At 46.8% G+C, this 25,857-nt stretch overlaps 9 protein-coding genes across 9 annotated transcripts; 5 read left to right on the forward strand and 4 right to left on the reverse strand.

Moving 5' to 3' along the window:
- Positions 1 to 2,204: 2,204 nt before the first annotated feature.
- Positions 2,205 to 4,634, forward strand: I302_105851 (uncharacterized protein; the record flags this gene model as incomplete). The annotated part of the gene is made up of 2 exons (XM_019191605.1): positions 2,205 to 3,515; positions 3,573 to 4,634. 2 exons carry the CDS (start codon positions 2,205 to 2,207, stop codon positions 4,632 to 4,634), a joined length of 2,373 nt encoding a protein of 790 aa, XP_019046235.1.
- A 2,064-nt stretch (positions 4,635 to 6,698) lies between these two features.
- I302_105852 (uncharacterized protein) lies at positions 6,699 to 12,628 on the forward strand (the record flags this gene model as incomplete). Its single annotated transcript, XM_065870154.1, has 14 exons — positions 6,699 to 6,861; positions 6,926 to 7,211; positions 7,283 to 8,483; positions 8,540 to 8,667; positions 8,722 to 8,779; positions 8,836 to 8,973; positions 9,030 to 10,006; positions 10,078 to 10,276; positions 10,348 to 10,796; positions 10,852 to 10,963; positions 11,027 to 12,031; positions 12,114 to 12,186; positions 12,292 to 12,524; positions 12,620 to 12,628. The coding sequence occupies 14 exons, from the start codon at positions 6,699 to 6,701 to the stop codon at positions 12,626 to 12,628; spliced, it is 5,031 nt and encodes a 1,676-aa protein (XP_065726226.1).
- Positions 12,629 to 13,029: 401 nt separating this feature from the next.
- Positions 13,030 to 15,030, reverse strand: I302_105853 (chlorophyll synthesis pathway protein BchC; the record flags this gene model as incomplete). Its single annotated transcript, XM_019191607.1, has 10 exons — positions 13,030 to 13,195; positions 13,276 to 13,293; positions 13,368 to 13,463; positions 13,555 to 13,724; positions 13,866 to 14,136; positions 14,247 to 14,317; positions 14,385 to 14,486; positions 14,571 to 14,665; positions 14,768 to 14,846; positions 14,920 to 15,030. 10 exons carry the CDS (start codon positions 15,028 to 15,030, stop codon positions 13,030 to 13,032), a joined length of 1,179 nt encoding a protein of 392 aa, XP_019046237.1.
- Positions 15,031 to 15,760: 730 nt separating this feature from the next.
- On the forward strand, positions 15,761 to 18,346 carry I302_105854 (acetolactate synthase, mitochondrial; the record flags this gene model as incomplete). The annotated part of the gene is made up of 6 exons (XM_019191608.1): positions 15,761 to 16,140; positions 16,225 to 17,141; positions 17,218 to 17,520; positions 17,622 to 17,921; positions 18,005 to 18,240; positions 18,314 to 18,346. 6 exons carry the CDS (start codon positions 15,761 to 15,763, stop codon positions 18,344 to 18,346), a joined length of 2,169 nt encoding a protein of 722 aa, XP_019046238.1.
- A 421-nt stretch (positions 18,347 to 18,767) lies between these two features.
- I302_105855 (uncharacterized protein) lies at positions 18,768 to 20,664 on the reverse strand (the record flags this gene model as incomplete). Its single annotated transcript, XM_019191609.1, has 6 exons — positions 18,768 to 19,577; positions 19,646 to 19,855; positions 19,925 to 20,029; positions 20,107 to 20,285; positions 20,382 to 20,523; positions 20,617 to 20,664. The coding sequence occupies 6 exons, from the start codon at positions 20,662 to 20,664 to the stop codon at positions 18,768 to 18,770; spliced, it is 1,494 nt and encodes a 497-aa protein (XP_019046239.1).
- A 968-nt stretch (positions 20,665 to 21,632) lies between these two features.
- On the forward strand, positions 21,633 to 22,670 carry I302_105856 (uncharacterized protein; the record flags this gene model as incomplete). The annotated part of the gene is made up of 1 exon (XM_019191610.1): positions 21,633 to 22,670. The coding sequence occupies one exon, from the start codon at positions 21,633 to 21,635 to the stop codon at positions 22,668 to 22,670; it is 1,038 nt and encodes a 345-aa protein (XP_019046240.1).
- Positions 22,671 to 23,106: 436 nt separating this feature from the next.
- Positions 23,107 to 23,853, reverse strand: I302_105857 (uncharacterized protein; the record flags this gene model as incomplete). The annotated part of the gene is made up of 1 exon (XM_019191611.1): positions 23,107 to 23,853. One exon carries the CDS (start codon positions 23,851 to 23,853, stop codon positions 23,107 to 23,109), a length of 747 nt encoding a protein of 248 aa, XP_019046241.1.
- A 151-nt stretch (positions 23,854 to 24,004) lies between these two features.
- Positions 24,005 to 24,256, reverse strand: I302_105858 (uncharacterized protein; the record flags this gene model as incomplete). The annotated part of the gene is made up of 1 exon (XM_065870155.1): positions 24,005 to 24,256. One exon carries the CDS (start codon positions 24,254 to 24,256, stop codon positions 24,005 to 24,007), a length of 252 nt encoding a protein of 83 aa, XP_065726227.1.
- A 451-nt stretch (positions 24,257 to 24,707) lies between these two features.
- I302_105859 (uncharacterized protein) lies at positions 24,708 to 25,754 on the forward strand (the record flags this gene model as incomplete). The annotated part of the gene is made up of 1 exon (XM_019191612.1): positions 24,708 to 25,754. One exon carries the CDS (start codon positions 24,708 to 24,710, stop codon positions 25,752 to 25,754), a length of 1,047 nt encoding a protein of 348 aa, XP_019046242.1.
- Positions 25,755 to 25,857: the final 103 nt, after the last annotated feature.

The raw sequence follows: 25,857 nt of genomic DNA on the forward strand, positions 1-25,857 counted from the left end.
CACATGCCTAAACTCCGTTTCTTTAGAATGCAAACGAGAAATATGTCATTCCGCTGAAACTTTGAAGTGTAAGGGGGGGATCATGCAGATCCCCTCCTGAACGCCATTGCGAGCTTATTCAGGAGGGAAAAGGGGCAGCTGTAATGGGGTATTGTCGTTTGGGAATTGTTCAGCGATCACAACGTTGGGTGTGGTGTGGTGTCCTGCAGATATACCGGCTTGCCGGCGCATGCACCTCGGGGAGTCAGCAACAACGAGACGACTTGAGAACAGATATATCCGGTGTCGTCGATGTGTTCGTAATGCCCAAACGTTTCTCGCTTTATCTGATCTGTCTGAGTTGACTAGACCCTATCCTTTCCTAAGATAGCGCCTCTTTTTACCTCATATTTCATACCTGCAACACTTATCCCGAACACCACTCTGTAAAGCAATCTTGTACACGCGGTACACTCACACCAATCTACGTACGTACTACCACAAATTGCCATTCACCATTCGCTGTTGGTGCAATCCACCCTTGAACCTCGGGCCCCTTCGGTCAAAATCTCCTACCAAGATAGACCATTTTAGAAATCCAGTCTGAGATTCAGGCGGAAACATAATCGAAACGCTCCCATCCCCCGTTTTCCTAATCGATCCTTGTCTCTGTCGAAATCTCAGGGTAAAAACGAAAATCAAGTGTACAAGTACTCGTAATCAAATCAAATCAATTTAATCAAAAGTCAAAAAGTCAACGTATTAGCTACGACGAGTACGGAGGGACGGGTTTGGTCGAACCTGATTCAGTTACAGTTCTAAAATCAAAACCTACCTACTACGCTTTGCCAATACAGTCCAACCATACACGTATTTCAATTCGAATTCAGATAACTAAAGTATCTTGCTGCTCAACAATTCAATTGAGATTCCAAAGTACGATTATTGCCATCGTCTACCTTTTCAACAAGGCGTAGGCAGACAACGTGTAGATAGGTCATAGATCCTAAATCATCGACCATCGTTTCACCACCAGCGTACCAGCACCACTAGCCCTTTTGATCGGAGTAATTGGTTGTTGAACATCCAGGATCAACCACGGTATCACCGCACAGACGTCTTTTAGCTGTATTCGACCTCATTGCTGAGTAGCATACCAGTAGTGTGTGAACTGTAGTAAGGAAAGGACCAGGACCAGACAATCCGGATAGATCCTTTAGATAACCAACCAGGGACCATCAAAAACCTCACTTCACTGCAACCCCGAACACATCATTGAGAGACCTAAGTCAAGAAATAATAGGGAAAAGTGGTATTACAGCATCGAAAGAGGTGATCATAGCGTTGGTTTGGTCGAGTAAAGTAAATTCAGGTGAGCTTTTGTTCGGTTATCTCCTTTTTTGGGTGAACCCATATGCTCTTCATGTTTTTTCCATCTGAGCGCTGTGATTTAGCTCGCACTTGAGCTTTACTCATCGGTAGTGCTGAGCCAGACACAGGTCTTCCTTCATCTATTGCCAGCTGAGCTGACCGAGGTTGTCTGTCCGCCAAGGTAGAGGGTCAAGTACAACACAGGGTTACCCGTTCAAAGGGATCAGATACGACCACATACGACCACTTACCGCTCTCAACAGATTTCTCCATTTTCTTGCCCACCTACTTCCTCCTAAAAAATAGAAAATAGACGTAACACCCAGAAACCGGATCTGTGTGAGTTTCCCGTTCTCTAATAATTTGTAAAACAGAACTGCATACTCGCAACTCCCCTTAGCTCTCTTTACTCGTCTTCATATATATACCCATGAGCTCGAGCTGATCAATGACCATTTCTCTACTCCACCTTCCATTCAATTGGTCGTTCTCCACCTTGCAGTCTTTCCGCTCGGAGGTAGTACTTTTAAAGTTGAGCTTGAATGGAGTAGTTTCCAAAAGCAGACGAGGCAGCCAGTAACATTACGACAGAAATCAATTGAATCGTTTTTGTCTTGATCAAAATTAGGTATGTCTAGAACACTTCCCCTTCCCACTTCCCATTCATATGTGTCTCAGTCAGTCTCACCGGCGCGACATCCCTCATTTGGCCTTTATCGTAGTGACTTACTTTTCGCTGACGAGCTTCCTTTTGTCTTGTGTCTCCTCATTTCATCATTCTTAGTCTGTCTCGTTTCAATACCACCACCACCATCGTCATAAACTCCCTCTAGTCCACTCCTCCTTACGACACCATGACATCTACACCCAGTCCCCTGCCGTCAACAGATCAGAGTCAAAACAATGATACACCGAGACGGCGAGATCGGCAAAATGGAAATACCAATCCACCTGTAAACGTCAACGTCAATGAATATCATTCCCCTTCAGCATACCTTGAACAGGTTTATGGACAGAGTACACCGAACACTCCTCATGGACATGAAGTATCTTATGACATTCCTCTATCCGATGTCTCGGTATCTCACAACACACAACAACAGCCACCACCTCATGCCATACCTCAACTCGACGACACTTACGCATTTTCATACTCGGATTATCCGGCCGACGACGACAATGAAGATTTCTTACCTATGCAGGAACAGGTCACTCCTCCCGCACCATCGAGAGAGGAGGACGATAAAACCCCTATTGTCAATGATATCCACGCTCAGCCTATCAACTTGCCTTGTCCACCTAACATATCATCGAGTGATCAAACTGTTAGAGCTTCGTCGCACAAGAAGCCTCCTCTCTTGTCACCTTTCAAAACGTTTCATGACCAACAACCACAACAATCTCATCAGCATCAGCAACCCCACCAACAGCCACAAGCACAACCTCTTGCCCAACCACAATCCCCTGCATACCCTTTACCCATAGAACATCAGCAATACCTCGATAACGCTGCAATGTATTACGGTCAACAGCAACAACCTGGTTATATCGCCTATCCCCAGCAAATCTCCCCATCAGCACCCATGAGTTTTGGCCAATATCCTCCTCAGTTCGCAGGAATGCAACCTCAGATGAACGGTATATTCTCTGCGGAGATGTATCAGCCTCAACCGCAATACGCCTTTGCTGGTCCACCAAGGAGTCGAAATGGATCGCCCACTTCCAGCATAGCTTCTTCAGGTGTATCTCTCGCTCGAACAGCTTCTACTTCTTCCGACTTCCGGACCACCCGACCAAAAGTCAAGCTGACCTATGAGGATAAACGAAATATCGTCAACCTGCATCGCCAGAACAGCTCATTAAGGCAGGAAGACATTGCAAGGATGTACGGTGTCGATCGAAGTACAATCAGTAAGATCATCTTGTCCTCTCACAGATGGACACAACCCCAGGAACCTCAAGCACCCCCCGCACCCAAAGTGCCCAAAGCTGTTGGAGGGAGATTCCCCGCCGTTGAAGCTAAGCTGGACGAATGGATGGACGCGCAAATCGCTGCTGGTCAGGATGTGCGCGATAACATTGCTAGGGAGAAGGCGAAGAGCTTCGCTAGGGAGATTGGGTTCCCCATGGACAGGTTCAAGGCGTCTGCTAAATGGTTGGATAAGGTGAGTACGGAGTTTCTTTTACGTGTTCGTGCGCTCGCGCTGATATCAGCTTTGCAGTTCAAGGACAGAAGAAAGGCTGCTGGTAAAGCCATCGTGTCGCCTACCCAACCCGAGTATGGTTACTATTCATACGCTGCCAACCCTTATCCTGTCATGGTATCACCGATGGAAGGCGGAGTCAACTTATCTCGCTCTCAATCAACTGTCACCCTATCATCCTCCGATTCAAGCGGTCAAGAACCCTACCCAGCACCAGTCTACCTCAACGCTGATAACGGTCATTCTCGAATGGGTTCCACGCGCTCTGAATCTGATCTGCTCAACTCTCACGATAATACACCCAACAGTCGATCGAGGTCGCAGTCCTCGCCTCACGTATTGATCGAACCTGGGATGCAATCTCCCTCCTCTGGGAAAGTCATGAAACACCGGCCTACACCGTTGGCCTTGCAACGCCAGAACTCCTTCCAGGGATCAACTACCAGTCCTTCGCCACGACGACCCGGCGGATTGATCCGGACCAACTCTACTCAAGGTCAATCTAGAAGAGCCAACAGACCTTTGAGTCTCGCTGCTTCGGCATTTGGATTCACCAACGTCGATCCCACCACCTCAGCTCAACAGTCACCCATCCATTCACCTACTATCGGTAGTCACTCCAGACAGAGATCAGACGTATCTGTTTCGAATGGGTTTTCAGGGATGACCCTGTCGCCCAACGTCTCTGATAACGGGAGATCATCAAACGAAAATGGGATGATGCCCATGCCTCTGTCCATGGGCAATATCCCACCTCTGACACCCATCACTCCCGCCCAAGGATCGACAGGATCGATATCGAACAATGGTGTATTCCCCAATACCGAATATGGCGATATCCTGCCCAACGATATGGGCAATATACCCATGATGCCTATGCACCCTCACCCTCACCAGCAGATGCATTACGCTACGATGCCCAACAAACACTATATCTCACATCAGCATCAACCTCAGCAGATGTACGCTCATCCTCCACATGGCGGGATGGTCTATCCTGCTCCTCCGAGCGATTTCGGTCCGCCCACGGCGCAGGGGTATATGATCCCTCATCAACAGCACACGCAACAGTGGCAATAGCCTTTCTCTCGTGTTTGAAGCCACAGCAACCTGTTGTTGCTCTTGGGGTCCTTTTTATGGTCTTCTCTTCTCTCTCTTATGCCTCTTAACGTAACCTATATCCCTTCTGTATAGCATTATCAATACCAATCATCGCACACGTTTCTCTCTCTCTCATGGTTCAGTCTTATATAGCACAATACATCAATCGCAATGACACAGTACAGTAACACAATACATGCATTATAACATTTTCATGCTTTTGATTCTTTGTGTTGCATCTTTTGATAAATCAGTAGGCGACTTGTGACACCTTCGAGCGGTAATTCACCACCTGAATAATGGATCTACCTCATGCTCTTCTTCTTCACGTATGCAACGATACCTCTTGTCTACAGCTCAGGCTCATACCCTGCCCATGGAAGCGATACTGACAACGACTGCAAAAGAAGTTAGGTATAGAAGCGATTTAACCTTTTGAGGAATTACCTAAACCGGTGCCTGTTTTTTGTTCTTTTCCAGGTTGACGGTAACACCGTCAGATGTTTTTACGAACATTACATTACTGATGAACCGTTCAGTCGGTAAAGTAGATCTGCTTTTCGTTCTTGCTCAAACTTGCAGTACTTTGTGCCTTTCACCCACGAACCTGCAACCTTGATCCTTCGACTCTTTCTGCAAAGCAAATATCGTTATCAGCAAGGAGGAAGGATGAGCGGATGAAACTAGGTCGTTCCCCTCCGAACCCTTGGGTGCATGAGGGGAAGAGTACATTGGATAAAGCGATAGTATCAGGAGATCAGAACTTAGCTGGACCCGTCCCAGATCAAAGGCAATTGGATTAGTACTTTGGGCCCCTCGAATAGCATATGAGCGAAGTCGAGAACAGGGGTATACACTTTAATCCGAAACACCACCTATTCAGAAACAAGTCACAAGACGTCATTCATTACTATCTTTTCAAGGCAAGTCGGATCATCCCACATCAACAGATAAGATAACATAAACATTACCATCAAGCAATAACAACAATCAAACGACAGCAGCATCGTATATCGAGTAGCAGGGAAGATCAATCGAAAGCCGAAGACGGTAAATCAAGGAACAATCCTACTCCGAAGCGAACGACCGATCAACCGATCAATCAATCCAGCAAACCTTTGTGTTCCTCTTAAAGATTGTCTGCTGTGCCTCACAACCGGAGCTGTCGTGGTCGTCAAGTAGGTGAGGCTATTTTATCCAATTGTTGTGAGTGACATTTACGCTGGGTCCTTTTCGAGGGGAACAGTGCGTATCGATTCTCGGGGGGTCTTTCTTGGTGTCTGTTGTCTAATTGTTGTTCACTGAGTTGACCTATACGCTGTTCTGCTTATGGTCATAGTATATCAACCGGATAGAACTCGAGGGACAATCATTGCGAAGGAGAGAGGAAGTATTATTTCTGAGGAGGAATCTGGACAAAGGAATAGGAATAAGCAACAGGGAATAAGGAATAACATACACAAACATACTAGTGTACGGTCCAAGCGTTAATTCAAAATACTTGTGTGTACCCCGTCTAAATACAGTGAGTATGCCTATGCCTATGCCTATGCCTGTGTACGCCTATACCTATATCTTATGGGGTCAATGTGTTTATCCTTACTCAATCCTTCATCCATTAATCATCAATCATCAACCTTTTCTTTCTTGCTCGTCTCTCTGCTCTACTCGTTTGTCAAAGGCAGTCAATCCATCTTCAATTTGTGTACTTCCCCCTTGGTCCACTACACACTTCTCCCGTCCTTCCAATCTGTTTGGATCGTTCCCCATCTATCCTTCACAAACAACAAACAACGTATACCCCATCTCTCCTTTCGGTCTGAACCGATTTACGCCGCTTTCAGCAACACCTCATCGTTACAAGTACATCCGACATTTCACTGACTCTCATTCAACAATAACAGCCAGGGTGGCAAGAATAGGGTACAAACCTCATCCATTCGCAACAACATCAATCTCAATAACAGTCTCAATCCGTAGTATATCAACCCGTGTCAACCTGGACAGGTGTATCGTTGATCAACCCATAACACAACATCCAAGATGGGATCAAAACGAGCTTCCGCCATTCTCTCTCCTCCTATGTCCCCATCACCTTCCTCAATCCCTCGACCAAACTCCTCCATCGGATCTACCAGGCCCAGGCTCAGTAGCGATGCTTCTACGGTGATAGGTGAAAGCTCAGAAAGCAGGAATGTAAGAGTCGGTAAGTCTTCGTTTGCCTACCTTTGTCTAGGGTGTCCACCATAAGCTAAGAATGTGCCTCTCAGTTCTGCGTATACGACCTTCTGACCCCAACGACTCTTCCATCCCACCTCGATTTCGAAACGTGCTCGTCCATCCTACATCCCCTTCAGAGGTCAGATTGGATGTCGACCCAGCTACTTTAGCGGGTCAAGCTGTTGGAACGTCCAATGCTGGAGGAAACAAGAAACACCCTTTATTCAACTTTGATCATGTGCTAGGTGAACAGGCGACTCAAACGGAGCTGTACGATGTCACTGCCAGAGAGACTGTAGATGAATTCATGAAAGGTCACAATGTCACATTCTTAGCGTGAGTCTGCCGGATAGGCAAGCTGCCACCTCAACCTGTCCAACGCTGACGTCTTCAGATACAACATGTAGATACGGTCAAACCAGTTCTGGAAAATCATATTCCATGGGAACAACAGGTGAAGAAGTCGATTATTCCGGAACCGAATTCACCCCTAGAACAGGTCTGATACCTCGTACCGTTCACACGATCTTTGAGAAAGCCGAGGAGACTAGGCAACAATCTGGACCGGGTGCATCATGGGAATGTCGACTGAGCTTCCTTGAATTATATAACGAGGAGATAATTGACCTCCTTTCCGGAAGTGGAGTGGCGATTCAGATCAGAGAGGAAAGAGACGGACGTATCGTATGGTCCGGTGTGAAAGAAGTGAAAGTTAAATCACTCGAGGAAGTCATGCAGCTCTTGCAAGAAGGGTCAGAAAGGAGGAAAACCGGTGAAACCAATATGAATGCTACCTCCTCAAGAAGTCATGCTATCTTCTCTCTCACTCTCGTACAGAAGAAACGCTCGAGCTTAACAATGACACCGCCCAACTCATCTGGGATACCGCGGAGCGAAACTCCCATTCGTGGATTACGTCGACCGTCCTCTACCATCGGCCTTCCTGGACCTAGATCGCCCACCCCCTCAGGTGGAAGGGGTGGACCTCCCAGTAGTTTTGGTCGAGCCACACCTACTGCCCGACCCATGTCTATGCAACCCCCTCCTTCACCTAGTACCAACGAATTCGTAATCACCACCAGCAAATTCAATATGGTCGATCTGGCTGGATCAGAACGATTGAAACGTACGGCAGCTCAAGGAGATAGGATGAAAGAAGGTATATCCATCAATTCTGGATTACTGGCACTGGGAAATGTCATTTCGACTCTGTGTGATCCGGTGAAAGCCAGAGGGCATATACCTTATCGAGATTCAAAGTTGACCAGGATGCTACAAGACTCCATCGGTGGGAACTCCCTCACAACGATGATAGCTTGTATATCACCTATCGAAGCGAATGTAGGAGAAACGATCAATACTATCAAGTACGCTTCTAGAGCTAGAAATATTAGGAATCAAGCTAAGATCAATCAGGTCGAAGCTGGTTGGGATGATGTGGAACATCTACAAAGTACTGTGATGAAGTTGAGGAAACAGTTAGCAATGTTAGGTGAAGATGGGAAATTAGCTGTCCCCAATGGAACTGGTGGTGCGAGTGAAGAAAGTATTAAGCAGAGTGAGAAGTTGATCCAGAGATTGGCGGAGTTGCAGAGAGAACATACAGAGGTGAGCTAGTTCTGCAATGACCAAGAGTTAGATAGCCCACTGACAAGTTATTCTAGCTTTACGATCGATATCTCCAGAAATGCAGTGAGAATATGAGACTGTCAAGCGAGCTGAGGAGTAGAGAGCCGTCAGATAGTGATGCTTCGAGCAAATTTAACGATATGGTTGAGCCTGTCATTCTGGAGTGAGTAATCGATTATGGATTGATTGATATTTCAGCTGACAATATCGCATGAAGATATGAAAAGGTGGTATCTGCCTTAAATCAGCAACTCGACGAGCTACGGGGGGAATTAGTGAGTTGTGTTTTGTCGATATCATATTAGGTAAGCGTACTGACGTGCGACTCCAGTCTGCAATGAGCGAAATGCAAGATGATCAAAATCGACAATTGCAAGAAGCTCGTGATCGACAGGCTCAGAGCGAGACTTATGTATCCGAGTTGAGAACTCGACTCGCTAAACTCACTGAACGGAATACTTCAAGCGAGGTAAGTTTCTTTTGTCCTATTGTAAAGAAAGCCGAATAAGCTGACAACGAGTACAGGCTTATATTCACGATCTTGAGGCGAAACTCAAATCGCTTGCCGACAAGGAGGATTCTCATTCCGATGTGGTCGCGGAGCTGAAGAGAGACATCGCCAAGCTTAGAGAAAACAACGTCACGCTCAATCAGCATACCACCGAACTCGAAGCGAGGCTATCCAGATCCGAAGCTCTTTCGAGCAACTTGGCTGTTCAGGTGGAAAAACAAGAGAAGGAAGCGGAGCGAAGAGAAGCTGCTTATCGAGATTTGGAAGCTCACATCGCCCTTCTGGATACCAGCAAAGACAACAAGCTTCTTCTGGAAGAGCTTGATCAACGAGATCAGAAGATTGCTGAACTCGAAAGGGAGTTGGAAGAGAAAGCTGCTTTAGAAGATAAAGAGAGGTTACAGCTGTTAGATGCTGTTCAAGCGGAAAAGTCAATCCAATCGGAACTGAGATCAAGACTTGCCTCTATGCAAGCTTCGGCTTCATCCGCAGCGACTACGACTGGCCCCGCTTCACCCCCTCCCGAACGAGAGGAAGAGATTACCGAACCGGTAGTGCTGCCTCGTACCCCTCTACGAACCACCAAACAGCTTACTCCACCTGAAAGTCCTCAAGAGCCGCCTTCACATGCCAATCCCGACAACAAAGATGAAGTGGAGGAGCTGAAGAGAGCTTTGAGGGAATTATCTGAGAAGTATAGCAATGCCGAATCGAGAGTTGCTGATCTGACAACTCAATTATCTGAGGCCAGATTGGTCAACGCAGAGATGGAAGATACTGCTCCACCGTCACCTTCACCAGCCACAGAAGACGAAGAAGAAACTCTTAGTGAAGCTGAAACCACCCTTCAGACACCTAGAGATAGTATGTCAGCAACTTCACCATCTAGAAGAAGAGGCTCGATGCCTATTTTATCTGCTACCAAGGCTCAGGGAGGACAGGGGCCGGGTTTTCGGGGAGGGAGGGGATACGGAGATTCAACGCGAATGAGGTGGGTGTCTTTTCGTGTCAGAGTACACTCTGAGCGTGCTTGAACAATCAGCTGACATTATACTTTATCAGACCTCAATCGCTATCGCAGGAGCTATCCTCTGCGCAAGCCTTGGGTTCATCGCCAAGATCTTCATGGACGCCTATACAATCACATAGTCGCAGTAACAGCTTGTTGCTGTCTTCACCTTCTCCAACGCAGTCGATACATACTTTGAAACCGTCCAGGTCTAGTCAGTCTCTGGAAGCTGAATTGAAGTTTGTCCATCGAGTGAGTGAGATCTCTAGCTACTATTATCTCGATGGGCCACAAGCTGATCGTTTTGCTTTCTTGGTTTGTAGATCGTTGAAGAAAGGGACGAAGAATTGAAGGACCGTGAAGCGTATATAAGGCAACTTGAAGAAAATCTCCAAATCACAAATAAAAAGCACAATATCCCCTCCCTTGCATCCAGTGCACCCATAATCGAAAACCACATACCGTCCACACCCATTAAAACACCTAAAATACAGGTTCCAGATACCCCACCGAGAGATATACCCTTACCTGATAGTCCGAATACCCCAAGAACACCGATAGTGAAGTTACCTGAACCCGAACCTGTTCCGGAGAATGGTCAGTTGAGGAATAGAGAGGCACTGGCAGTGCCCGCAAATGAAGAGATGGAAATGGGAGGACTGTCACCTAAATCCGTGAAGAGGTTTAGTCAGCTCAAAGATACCCTAAGTCAACTTGAGAATGGTGGAAGTGAGAAGTCAGAAGCGCAAGTCAAGATTGACAAATTGATGAAGTAAGTCCTCGTTAGCGCAGTAAGCTGTAATATCATACTGATGCCCATGGTATAGAGAAATGGTCGACAAAGAAGAATCGCAAAAAAAGATCATCGAGCAGCAATTCATCCAGATTGCCGATCTGCAAAAGATGAACAACAAGCTCAAAGAAGAATTGACAGAAAGAGTGAGCTTGAGAAGACCAATAACGTACAGAACGCAATTTGACAGAAGGTTTTATCCTGAACAGGAACTTGAAACGCCTTCAACAGCAGATTACCACGAATTGCGAAAAGAACGAGACCAACTCATTACCGAGAAAGCTCAGTCGTTCCCCCATGTCCCTTCTTTCTCACCTAAAACACCAGCTCTTGACCTCGTAGCCATGGAAAGGCTGAAGGCTGAACATGCTGAAGATCTTCGTTCACTCATTCAAGGTCATAAAGATACCATCACTGTGCTTCAGACTGAGCATGTCGTTGCTCTCGATAAGCTCAAGAATACTATCGAAGGCAACGAGAATTCCCATCGAGCCGAGATCGAAGCACTTCAGTCGAAACACGATACCATCATTTCAGATCTTCAGAGCAGACATAACGAGACTCTCGAAGCTGTCCAATCAGAGAACAACATGATCGCCGAAGAGATGGAGAAATCATTATCGGAAAGCGAAGAGGAACGTCGACAGCTGAAGATGAAAGCTGATCAAGCCCTATTCGAACTCTCAAGAATCAGAGATGAACATGCCTTACAGAGAAATATCGACGCCAAGTCCATATCTGAATTAACCAAATCTCGTACCGCATTAGAAAAGTCCAAAGTAGACCTGGAAAATGTTATTTCAGATTTGAAGAACACCAACATCGATCTGACAAAAAAACTATCAGAGTTGGAAGTGAAGATGAGCAGGAAATCTACGATGCCTCCTCCCCAGGGTCCACCACCTACTACCCCACTCCCACCCCTACCTAAGAAACATTCTATGAACAACTTGAAATCCGACATGGGATCACCCACCTCGTTATCCGGCTTTAAGCAGGAAGGTACGACCAATGGAGATTACTTTGGAAGACAGAGTATGTCGAGTAATGGACATGCTTCGGTGGGTAGTAATGAAGTTTCTGTGGAGAGGGAGCAGATCTCGAAATTGATTAGTGAAAAGGATGTGATTGCTGGTGAGAAGGAAGAGTTGTTGGGTGAGAAGGAGGATTTGAAGAAGGAGATGAAGGATGTGAAGAGGAAGGTGCAGGATGTGGTGAGTTTTCAACTTTCTTTCACTCAACATCCCCAAAACTAGCTGGTCAAGGAGAAGTGTTGGGCTGATGATGTGGTTTTAGGAGAATAAATTGATGGAAGAGAAAGTAAAGGTCACGAACCTTACTTTTGATTTACGTGAATCGCAAAAACAAAGTGAGTTTCAGACCATCTTACCATTACCCCTTTTCAAATCCAGAGTGTAGGTTGTTAGTATGGTAAGAATGATTTCACTGATCCTCTTGGTCTGATCACTTGTAGATACCAAACTCCGTCAACATCTCGACGAAAGCAAGAACCAAGTCAAGCAACTGACCGATACATGCAATCTCCACATTACCGAGCTAAACGCCCGAAGAGAAGAAGCCAATAGGTTCAGTGAGGAGGGACATAAGAATAGAGATTCGCTGCAGGCTGCACAGGCTCAGGTGGAAACTTTGAAGAGGCAGTTGGATAAGGCTGTCGAGAAGAAGGTGAATAAGAAGTTGTTAGGGGTGAGTGCATCTTCCACTCGCTTTCTCGTGCATTTACATGCAATAGGAAGTTGTCTTACTGACTATTTGTTTCTTGTTTTGGATTCGGAATGTAGTGCTTCTAGATGCTGGTATCTCTAAGTATGCCTCTCTCTTACCTCAAGTCATTCAATGGTTTTAGTTGTTTTGGTCTTATGTGTTATTATGGACTATCGTGTTTTCCCGTATTTGTTATATCTTCGACTGGATATGTATATTGACTATATGTTATATGCGGATCTATTAGAGGTGACCCGATTTGTTATGGTATTTAGCGAGTGGTTCAGTGAAAGTGGACGGACGGATTATGCAGAATACATGATACAATTCATTGGAATGATGTCTCGCTCAGAAGATGCCTTTCCAAAATCACGATCGAAGGATCCCATCTCGTGTAGCCTATATCTCTACAACATCTCTCACTCTACATACAACAGACAATCACCTCACTTCGACATTCTGTTACTTCCTGCTCTTTCAGATGTGTTCACTCCGGCCCATCAATCACGCATTTGATGACAAACTTGCCATCCTTATCTCTACCCGCTTTGGTAATTTCGAATGCCTCCAGCGCATCTTTGAATTTGAAGGTGTGCGTCAGGAGGGGTTGAAGATTTACGAGACCGCGGTTGACTAGGTCGATCGCTAGGGGACTGTTTTAGGTGGGCATAAATCAGCTCTTGGTTGGTTGTGCGATGGTTTTGGAGTATCAGACTCGGACAGATGGACTTACTAATCCCCATTACCATACCTACCTCCCATATTTCGTTAGCTCATCATATCTCAGGAGTATTCCAATTCAAGGGATTTCTAACGCTGGCTCACCTCCATCCACCTTTGATGGTTATCTCATTGGTCGTCACTCTGAACATTGGAATCTGGATATCAGGTGGCCCAAACCCTGTCTGAACGTATGTACCACTATGAGAGTGATGCATGTCAGCTGTGGCGAGTAGCAGGAAGACGTATTCGTAAAGAAGGAATAGGTCATAGAAGGAAGCACATCACGTACCCTGGCTTAACAGCGTTGAGACCCATCTGGATGCACACTTCCGCACCTGTCGCGTCCACCACCAGGTCGATCGATCCTGGACCTCGGGGTGGGATACCGAAGGAAAGGAGGAGGTCTGAGGCGGCTCTGACTGAGTATTGAGGTCGGCTTTCATTCTCGTTCTGCTTGATCTGAAGTTCATATAGGGCGTAAGCATCGTAGTATTCCAACGATTATTCAAGGACATTCAGAATCGATGGATTGGATTACCATTATTGCATAGCATGGTCGTCATGGTCTGGGTCATATCCACTTGAGAGAGGGTTACTCACAGGTATGTACACGTCCGTAGCTGCATAACCCTTTGCGAAATCCAATCTCTCCCTATTATTATCGACGCCTACTATCCTATTCGCTCCCATCCCTTTCGCTACTGCCATAGCTAATAACCCTACAGGCCCCGCACCAAAGATGAGAACGTTGTATCCTGTCTTCATACCTCCCTTGTTGGCCACGGCGTGCACAGCTACGGAAAGAGGTTCCATCATGGCGCCGTACTCTAATGCTACGGAGGAGGGGAGTCGGTACACCAGATCTGCGGGGCTAAGGTGTGAGATTGACATTAGTAAATACATTTTAGGTCCTGTGCGATCGCCTATGCATGTTTTGTCTGAGGTGAGATGATGGACCGTGATATGGGAGAGAGGACTTACAGCTTATAATACCTCTGCAGGGTACCTCCCCTCGAAGGTGGATACGCAGCAAATACCATATGTTCGCAGATCTACCGACATCCTCAACCGCTCAGCAATATACTTCGGTGCAGACTAAAAAGATAGCCGTCAACTCACCTGATAACAGCCCCCTCTACAGTCCGTACACATCCTACAAGTAACACCAGGTTCCAATGCAACCTTATCGCCCAATTGCAGCGCTCCTTTACCTACTACGTTCTTCGTGGTATCTACGTCCTTTCCTTCCGTTTGCTTGGCCAGCTTCTCAGCTAGCTCGTTGGCTTGTTTGGCTTGGAGCGCTACATTGGATCCTAGTTGGACGATTATACCCGCTGATTCGTGGCCTAGACACATTGGTTCTTCTAGGGCTACAAGGCCCATTGCGCCGGTGTTGTAGACTATGTTGTGAGGAATCGCATACACACATCAGCTATCTTTCTGATCTTCGCCCTTTCAATACGAGGCTGTACTGCAGGATCATTCTCGTGATGGCGACTCACAATGCACATCCGATCCACAGATACCAGTCTTCTTGATTTCGATGAGCACTTCATCAGGACCAAGCTCAGGTATAGGTTGCTACCATATCAAGTTATGATGTGAATATCAGCTAAATTACCAGTACACTGCAAAGTCTGTGAACAGGACTTACCTCCTCGTACCCCGTCTTCAGCTTATCATACAGGATGAAAGCTGGATTATCTTTGGGCTTGAAACCTGCTGGATGGGGGGTTCCTTCTGGGAGTATAGCGTGAGATGACATCTTGTGTGCCTACGACCAGTGTTAGCTGGGCGGAAGAGATCTAGATCGTGAGAGAACGCAGAGAACAATGGAGGCGGTTTGATCGTGTTGCATATGCCAAGTGAGTGAGTGAGAGATGTACTGCATAGAAGGATACACTATACACCAGTACCATCATCGAGCTAGGAGCCATGATATGCTGAACGGTGTCATGTTCCGCTATATGTTCGGCCCGAATCCGGCGTCATGATGGGAGGATGGGAAAGAATAAGAATATCCTCAATTGATGTCAGCTTAACTGGCAGAGCTGATCAAACAAACACATGACCCCGCTTGTAGATCCGGAGTCTCCACTTGATGTTGGCTGTCAGTTGAAGATGCCACAATCGGTAATATTTGAAAATCTGTCTTGTCTCGTGGCACTCGCATGGTTTTGATCGGGTGAGTGTCGGTGTCTTCAGGGAAAATCCAATCCAAAATTCGAAAATAAAAAAGTGAATCTATCCTGTGGGTGTTGGGTTACGACTCGACAAAAAGAATTAACAGTGCAACCACGATCATTGATCACTTCGCGTGTGTAGTGACCTATAAACCATCCTCCTCTTCTATCCTCCTCCTTCTTCAATAAAACACTCAAAATACACCAAAAGGACCACTAGAGTCCACCTCTCTCACTCGAACTCACCAAAAGCTCACACATACGAGCCCCTTTAAAGTTCTTCTTCAACCCATCAATCACTCGCCGCCCACCATGCTTACCCGGCAATCCCGTCTCCTACGCACCCTCCCCACCTCCGCTCCTTCAGCATCGAGACTTGTCTCAGCCCCTGCTGTCTCTCAGAGGAGGTACAAGTCCACCGATCGATCGTCCAAACTCCACACTTCGTCGACCCAGAATGCTCCTAGAGATGTAGCTCCAAGGGACAGAGGAATGTCGCTCGAGGCTAAAGACAGAGTAAGAGCGCACATCAGAACTCTCCAATCCAGCGCTATCACCGGTGCTTCTCCGGCTGTACGACCCGCTCCTGCTCAGCATTTCCAGACTCCCACTCCTGCTCAGACTATTCCCAAGGACACTCCTACGTTTGAGAACGAGACTGGACCTCAAATCAAGAATGGTCTTGATTACTCGTGAGTTGGGTTGTCTTTCCCGTCATGTCTCATCACCTTGCTGGCTGGTAAAGGACCTTCAGCTGATACCCCATTGTTTGTTAGCTTTGTCGGTCTATCAGGTGGTCAAATCTTCCACGAGATGATGCTTCGACACGACGTCAAGCAAGTCTTCGGTTACCCCGGAGGAGCCATCTTACCCGTATTCGACGCTATCTACAACTCACCACACTTCGACTTCGTTCTACCCCGTCACGAACAAGGTGCAGGACACATGGCAGAGGGATACGCCAGAGTCTCAGGTAAACCTGGTGTTGTCCTTGTCACCTCCGGTCCAGGAGCTACCAACGTCATCACACCAATGCAAGATGCTTTGTCCGATGGTGTACCAATGGTCGTCTTCTGTGGTCAAGTAGCTACGAATCTCATTGGATCAGATTCCTTCCAAGAAGCAGACATGGTCGGAATCTCACGAAGTTGTACAAAATGGAATGTCATGGTCAAGGACATCGCCGAGTTACCTAGAAGAATTAACGAAGCCTTCAAGATCGCCACGACCGGTCGACCAGGTCCAGTCTTAGTCGACCTACCTAAAGACGTTACCGCCGCTATCCTCCGAACACCCATCCCTGCCAAGTCCGCTCAACCAGGCTCATCACCTTACCTCCCCTCCAACCCTCTCAACCCTACCAACGCTTCTGCTCCCATACCCGGAGAACCATCCCTGATCGCCGCTGCTGCCAAGATGATAAATGGCGCCAAGAGGCCAATCGTCTACGCTGGTAATGGTGTTCTCGCTTCCCCAGAGGGACCAAAATTACTCAAACAACTTTCAGAACTCGGTAGCATACCCGTTACGACCACTCTTCAAGGTCTGGGTGCTTACGATGAAAACGATGAGAAATCATTACATATGTTGGGTATGCACGGTTCGGCTTATGCCAACTTTGCTATGCAAGAGGCAGATGTGATTATCGCTCTGGGTGCTAGGTTCGATGATCGAGTGACTGGAAAGGTAGACAGTGAGTATTCAAAACACTCCTCCACCCTGATGTGACATCGTTCTCTGGGACTGATGTGTTGACGGATCCTCTGCAGCCTTCGGTCCCGCCGCCAAAGCAGCCGCTCAGGAAGGCACAGGAGGTATCATCCACTTCGAGATCCAACCCAAGAACATCAACAAGATTGTCGAGGCTCAGATCCCTGTCCTCGGTGATGTCGTTGCTTCCCTTGGTCAACTCTTACCTCAGATCGAATCTGTTGACAGATCAGCTTGGATAGCAAGATGTAAAGCCAACAAGGAGAGATATCCATTCACCTTCACCCCTTCGTCTGAGGGACAGAAATTGAAACCTCAGGAGGTTGTTCAGGAGTTGAACAAACAGGCCGAGGTTCTTGGAAGTGAGTGCTCCCTATCTATCACAACATGTTGACACGCTCAACGATTTTCCTAATGCCCGAGGCTCGGATCGTGACTGATTATTTATCTTTGTCCATTATAGAGGATAAAGTCATCGTCACCACCGGTGTAGGACAGCATCAAATGTGGGCCTGTCAATACTACCGATGGACGTCACCTAGATCATGGGTCTCCTCTGGTGGATTGGGAACGATGGGTTTCGGTCTGCCCTCAGCCATCGGAGCCAAGGTTGCTGCTCCCGAGAAAGTCGTTGTGGATATCGATGGGGACGCCTCGTTCTCCATGACTGCTATGGAATTGGCTACTGCCAGTCAGTACAATATCGGTGTCAAGGTTTTGCTGTTCAACAATGAGTTCCAGGGTATGGTAGAGCAGTGGCAAGGTGGGTTATAGTTTCCTCTTGTATCGTAAAGACCTTTGATCCGGGAAGAACACCAAGCTGATACTAGTTTCATAACACGACAGATCTCTTCTACGAAAACCGATACTCCCACACAAGAATGACCAACCCCAACTTTGTGAAACTCTCTGAATCCATGGGAGCCAAAGCTCTGAGATGCACAAACCTCAAAGACCTACCTGCTATGATGAAGGAGTTCTTGGAGTATGACGGAACGAGACCCATAGTCATGGAATGTATCGTCTCGTCGGAACACGTTTATCCTATGGTCCCTGCTGGAAAGGCCTTGCACGAACAGATTGTGAGTTGACCTACTTTGCGATTCTGCCGCGAGAAGGACAAGAACCCTTACTGATTATGTTCTGGGAATATAGCTCCACCCCCTCCTTAGGACGAAATCGAATTAAACGTGATTGATAAGTGGTAAAGAGGAGATATTCGGTGGATAGGAGCTTTTAGGCTTTTGTGGAAAGTATTTACTATACTTTGCTTGCTTTTGTATCTGGGTGTATATGCATACTTATTATGATCAGATGATCTGAACTCGGACGTAAATACACTGGATGTTGTTAATGGTTCGTCCCAACCTCCGAGGCTGTCTGATAGGGGGTTCTTCAACAGGCATATACATCATTGACATTAATCACATCAGGTACGTTAAGTTATCGTTAGGTCGTAAATGGACAAAATTCAGCTATATATGATAGGGTCAGGATTGAATACAAGAGATAAACTATTCCGACACTACATACTTCTACACAGATCCGAAACACCACAATGATGATACAGTACAACACCTACAGAATAGAATCCATCCATCCGACCCATCTAATCCAACCTTCTAATCTCCTCAATCACCTCCCTCAACCCCACCTCACCCTGCGCACCACCATCCACCCCCAACTCGTTGAACATAACCTGTAAAGTGTTCAAACACTGTACAACCTCCCCCGACCTGATCCTCCTACGTCCCTTGTCCAGAGATGTCGTCCAATCCGTATAGCATTCTATATAACTCATGATAGTCTTGATAGCGCTTATTGATCGAATGAGGGAGATTCTGAGGTTTGATGAGGGGGGATCACCCTGTTGTTGAAGGGTTTCGTCTAACCTGTTGAGAGTTTGCAATGATATCTTGAGGATCGCGTTGGTGTCGATAGGTTGATTTGGCGGATGGGGCGGGTCGGGACATTGGAGGAGGAGGGAATGGGCGAAAGGAAGGAGGGAGAGCTGGATGTTGTTGAGTAGTATTCTTGAGGGACCAATCGAGTTTGTTGTCGGAGTGCGGTTGGACGATGTTGAAGGCGAAGTCGATACTAAATTGGAAGTTGAGCTTGATCTTCTTGATCGTCTTGTTTTTGAGGGTTTCGTCGGGGATGTCGAATGTGATTGCATTGAAATTGAGCTTGAGCTTGAGGAGTGTCGGTCCATCGGTAGGGAGGTCGGTGAAGTCGAATTTGGTTGGCGGGATTGCTGGAACGGCGATTTACTTGATGGTATCGGCGTTGTCGGTAGAGATATGGGATGCCATGCTGAGGGAGGGAGAGTGAGGGAAGTGTTCTGGGGAAGTAAATAGGGATAACGTCGTTCGTCTTCTTGGTGAAGATTACCGTTGATCTGATGGTGAGATGGATCATGCTGAATTTGAGCAAATAAACATATGAGCATTGACATATGGTGGAACGTATGTCGGGCCAACAACCGACCAGATCATGATCCATATCCATGTCCATGTCCAAATCATCATCGAACATCTTCCCATTCCGGTGCGCTTGAGAAGGCTCGTCATACTCGTAGATGCTCAGACGATGAACCTCTCTCCATAGTGAATCTGGGAAAGTATCATCTAACGACCTGAAGAATCTTGTTAGAGTCATATTTTGCGCTCCAAGTGTTGGAATTTCATTTGCCTCTGCCTATGACGATGAACCATTTTGAAATCTGCTTCAGCTTTATTCAATGTGGGTGAAGCATACAGTACTCACCTTCACGCTGAGATTCTTATCGTTTGTCCACAATGTCACTTTCGCACCGTGATTTGCGAAGTGGAGACAACAATCTAAGATCTGATCATCGTTTTGACCGTGATCCTAAATATTTGCTCGGGTCAATTCGATATGGTAGTACACGAAGAAAAAAATGAATATACATCTGAAGCTGAACTCACCTTGATCGTTGTATCCCACTTCTCTCTCAGACTTTGACATCTCAATGCTCCTATTCCCGTGAAACGTCTATTGCGATGTACCTCCAATAACCAGGTGTTCGCAGCTTGGACTAGTCGGCCGAGGCTTATGGGCGATCCGGGTTCTGAAGGTGCTCGAGAGGATTTGAGAGTGTCTAATTCTGTAGAGCGATATGGTCAGATTTGTAATGACAGATAAGATGAAGCTTGCAATCGAGATGAAACGCATGCAAGGGAGGAAGGGGGATCGCACTCACCATGTATCACAATCGAAGGAAGCAGAAATACTAGCGGGCTCGGTCTCACCGCGAGAAGCAAGGTATGTATCGTTCGGATCAGGTTCAAATGCGATATGAAGATGTTGGTATCGACCGCGAGGTAGTGAACGGGGATGTCGGACTGAGAATATCTAAAGGTCAGCAACGAGGCATTTCTGGTATACTCAAGTACTCTGTCTTTTCTCAGATCCATCTCAATTTAGTCAGCACTCACTGCATGCTCTGGCTCCCATATCATCTCCTCCTCATGCCTCAGCATCATATCGTTGTTTTGGTTCATATCCGAGTGATTGTTACGGGCGTGTCCAGAGTCATGTTGAGACTGAGCAGTATGTTAAAGATGCAAAGCAGGTATCTCTATCGCCAGATCATAACACAAGACCTAGAAGCACAGAAGAGAGAACAACAAAAAGCTATCTACCATGAAACGTCCCAAAATATTGTTCTGGTATGTGTGATACTTCGCTCGGTCCTCCTGGTCTCCGCCGGAAACAGTGCCAAAGGACCCTTAGATAAGGTTTGACGCGCGTGGCAGACCGCCAATCTTAATGTGGCATCTCAGTCCAAACCTCTTCTGAAGCCGTCTTCGAGCTGAATTTCACTCCTCTCGCACCAAAAAATGATTTAAACCGCATAACGATGCATGGGGAGTTGCGGGAAACCAAAAAGAATCGAAATTCCGACGTTGGCATGATTCGAACATGCGAGCCTGACGGCACGGGTTTGAAGCGATGAACAAGTTCTAGACCCGCCGAATAACCACTATCGCACAACGCCTTGATCGATGGAAATTCCTTTTACGCAATATCTATCTACCTGAGTCAATTTTCCCCGAGTGGGCGTTCTTCATGTTGGTGGCATGTACATGTACCAGGTAGTAGTCGAAGTAGGGAATCAGGTCGGTGCAAGGTCTGTAGGAAGGTACGCAAGGTCAACGGAAAGATGTAACATTGTAATCTCAAATGCCAACATGAGCTTGAGGTATCCTTCCATTTCGTCGTTACCATCAAAATGATGTGTCCGTGCCACTGGAAGTGAGCATTGACGCTTGATCCCGGCCCGTGTTCATCTATTGGCTCTTCCTTCTTCTTCTCAAACATCAAATGCCAGTCCATTATATAGCCATACATAAATAACATTCCTAGATCATTCCATGAGTCATACGTCCTAGAGCCCGGCTTCTGACCCCTATTCCTCAATACCTAATTCAACACGCCCGACAAAGCGGCAATGACTCCCTCCAACGACCTCCTCGTACTCACCTCGTCAGGCGGCAAACAACTTCCCCCAGACGTCATTCACCACATATTCGGTATACTCGAAGCTCAAGGTGCATGCGGTACCTTGGCAAAGATCCAGTCATGCTCTCAAGTAATGTATCGAGGTGTCAACCCCTATCTCTATCGACATTTATACCTTCTCAGATCGGTTTTCGAACGACTATTTGGTCTGATCGTTGATAAAGGAAAGCTTGAAGATTTCAACATCCCTACACAGAAACCTTTCGACGATACAGTTAGATGGATGGAATTGCCCCAGGTGGTTAGGATTCGATCACTTTTCACTCTCGTCAAGAAAATCACTTTGACCTTCGATTACAGCTACGAGGATTCGCCAGCCATATTTACGCAAATCTCGACAATCCTCCAATCAGACGAAATTGAAGATGGAGTCATTTTGCCCAACGTAGTATCGATCAGATTTATCGGATCCAGAGCTTTCCCAATGTACCCATCAAAAGTCACCTCCTTGTTGGGGATCATATCTCGCCCTAAACACCTATGCTTCAATCACCTGACGGCATTCGCACCTCTCGATGACGTTCATCGGGCGTATGATACCAAGGAGATCCAGACGATCACCGTTCATCAGGCTCATGAACATCCTGTACCGTCCGCTGGGAAGCATGAAGTCAGGATGTCCTACGATGCGAGAAAGTGTGCAGAAGATTGCTCAAATGGGTCCAAGGAATCTGGAAAATGGTGTCCAAATTGTGAAGGAACTCTAGCAAAACGACGAATGTATTTTGGGGCATTGCTTAATCATGTGCAAGTCGAGGAACTACAGTCCCCCTGTCCAGCTTGGAAGATCATTGCGGGTGATGGGATACACAAAGAAAACGCAGAAGGGATCAAGTGCGTGGTAGAAGAGTATCAGAAAGATATAAAGTTGCGTTTACAAAACGCAAAACGAGCAACATGGGAAGCACACGAGGGTGATGAACCGGACGATGTTAATTCGGTGACTGAGATGGACGATGGAAGATAGACAAGTGAGGATTCTACAAGAAGAAGTTCGAATGGTTTCTAAGAGGTCTGAGGGTGATCACATACGAAGAAGAATTGATGGAACCTCCTTGCGAAGTGTGCGGTGGTGAGTTATTCCCTTGGCGGTGTATGAGCGAAATGAGTGTGGACTGATTATGGAATCATTCAGAGCAAGTCTAAATTGTGGTCCATGGGACACTACACCATCAAGGCAAGCATGGGATGGACCAACGACGGTGTAGATATGGTGGAAGTCGGTGTTTCAATCGCCTTTGTAATGTATCTCTTAATTCTGCTCGATAAGTGTGAAGTACATCACAACACGATATGCATGTCCATATACTCGAATCAATGTCAAAATCGAAGGCCAGACTAACTCGATAAGTGCTCTTAGCATCTGATCAGCCCCTTGTACATATAATCAGCAGCAAAACGTTTCACTCACCTCCGCAAACCTCACAAGGCGGTTCATTCTCCTCTTCCTCCCTTGTCCTCGTATGACTCAAGACACTCATCAAAGCCCTAGCCCTCTCTTTCAAGCTCATCGTTTTCTCCTTTTCCTTTCCAGTGTCATCCCCCACCTCTGAACCCTCTGCGTCTCCCAATCGTTCTTCCTCATACTGCCTGAGCGTTTCTTCCCACCACTCATCTTCAGGCAACTCGTCAATCAACGGTTCAACGTCCTCCAACATCTCCTGGATCGCCTGGCTATCTTCCACTGGTGACCCCTCCCTACTAGAGCCTACAAGTCTCCATACCCCGCACTCTTCAGATCCCAAGCTTTCACTGGCTTTGATAACTGCATACGCACCCACCCGCATGACCTGATCCGCTAATTGATTCTGAGACGTTGCCAAGGACATCCTCACACAATACGCCCTGGCGGGAGGTAAAAAAGCTTTATTGGCGCCGTGGATGATTATGTTCTTTAGGTCATCGTGAGACAACAAGTCCATGATCTCTTGAATGTTGTAATCCTCGTGTAACCATTTGACACAGATCTTCTTCGGTCTACACATCTGACAGACGAGCTCTACCCTTGGATCAATCGGGATGGGGTCGGAAGGTGTTCCGCTGATACATATCGTCTCTACGTTGGACAGAAGGTTCTCACCATGTAAGAAGTCTCTTAGTTGAGATGAAGCGTGCAGTTTGATAGGCGGCCAATCGGCTGAGAAGCGCATTGTGACCTTCCGTACCAATGTGAAGAGGCATCGCATACATATAGTCGCGCTGAGCTTCTTTGGTGATCCGGCCTCAACTAGATTCGGGATAGGTGTGGTATACTCCGTAGACTGATAGTCGAAGGGAAGTTTTAGTAGTCCTTCTTCGCAGTCACATCTCACGAACTGTTGGAAGAATGGGACAAATGCTTGCATAGATATGGACGTGTCGATAGAGGTATGGGGAAGTCAGATGGTGAAATGCGCTAGATAGTTGTTGTACTTTGCATAATGCGCGGAACTGTCCCTGGATCTCGAGGATGGAGAGGATATGGTGGATGATCTCGATGGGGACGTGGTCGCCGTTGGACGAGGTGAGGAGGAGAGAGGGGTCGGGTTTGTTTGTCAGCTCGACCGCTGTCATGGTGGGTTTGGGTTGGACGCACATCAGCTTGGTGAGTGTGGGGGAGGAGGGAATGGAGTCGTTGATCAATTACGCTAGGTCAATGGACCTTTGATACAATGTGTAGGAGTAGCACAGTGGGGCAGTATGTTGAATGGGATGTGAATGAGATTGGCTCTTTATGTGATACTCGGACTGTAGTGGAGGTGTGTTTCGCATCTCTCGATTATCATCTAGTTACATTGTCATTTTAAGCTTAAGAGCATATGAAACACCGGGGCCCCAAGAGGGCGCACATGGTCAAATCGTCATCATCACGGCGGAATGAGAATGCGAACCCAAAAACACGCAGAACTCATTTTGTACACAGCTTCTCACCCACTACAGCTACTGACGTATATCACATCAACTGCTGTCTTTAAAATGGTCGTTCTCTTCGCTACTCCGATGACTGTGACCACAAGCGAGAATTATGGCCACCACGACACCTGATGATCACCTTGTCCCCACTCTCACTTCATTGTCCGGCAAAGTCCTCCCTCCTGAGATAACTCTATACGTCCTCTCCATCTTCCAGCGAGAGCGTTCCATCCAAACACTAGCCACCATGAGAAGATGCTCGAGAGACATGTATCGCACCGTCAACCCATTCTTGTATCGACACCTTCAGCTGAGTAATCGCACAAGCGCTTTCCTGATGTATCCCATTTTCGAGTCCTACCTCAAACCCCCTTTACCAGCTGAATCAGGAACCGATAATCCTTCAATGGTGACCGCTCATTCCAGTGCTGCTAGACATCTGGAGACCTTCAAATTGGTCAAGACAATTACGATAAATTACGGTACGGTACCAGAGTTCAGGAAACCTCTAAACGAAAATATCAAGCGATTATTTCGCAAAGAACTTCTCTTCCCGAACGTCACGAGTGTATGCCTCATACATCATCCAAGTCAGATGTACCTCACTCCATGTACTTCCGTTGATCTCTTGCTGGGAGGATGTCGACCACAGCATGTATGCGTTGATAGAAGTTTCGACAGACGTCTATCATACTTGGATCTCACCATGAAATTTTATAAGACCCCGAAGGAAATGGTCATTCACGGTGCGGCGGGTCAACTCCTTCCCAATCCGAGTCAGGTCAGAGTTAGGATGTCATATAGGAAGGGTCCAACGGAGGATGATAAGCCTGAGATGGCTGAGAGATATAGAGCTGAGAAGGCACAGCAGCTGCTCGATACTGCGTATTCTTCCGGCTATCGGACTTGGAGGGTGGTAGCGAGGAAGGAAGAGGGATACGAGCCGTCAAAAGGAATAAAAGATATTCAGAAGAAGCTGGTGGGAGGGCTGGGAAGATTAGAAAAGACTTATATGAAAATGCCAGAGGGGATTGATAAGAGGATGATCAAGAATAGGCTAGATGAGAAACGGTACCTGGTGAATAATCTGGAATGGGCCATCAGTGATCGGGAGGTAGTGGCTGAACCACCGTGTGCTGCATGTGCGGGTGAGTGCTAGATCAAGAATATCGGGTGGCAGCTTGATTGATGTTTGAGTTGTTATAGGACGGATCTGAAGCTTGACGAATATATGAAGGCACGTCGCTTGAAGCATACATAGC

The sequence above is a fragment of the Kwoniella bestiolae genome, chromosome 4 (assembly GCF_000512585.2).
Source record: "Kwoniella bestiolae CBS 10118 chromosome 4, complete sequence".
Lineage (NCBI taxonomy): Eukaryota > Fungi > Basidiomycota > Tremellomycetes > Tremellales > Cryptococcaceae > Kwoniella > Kwoniella bestiolae.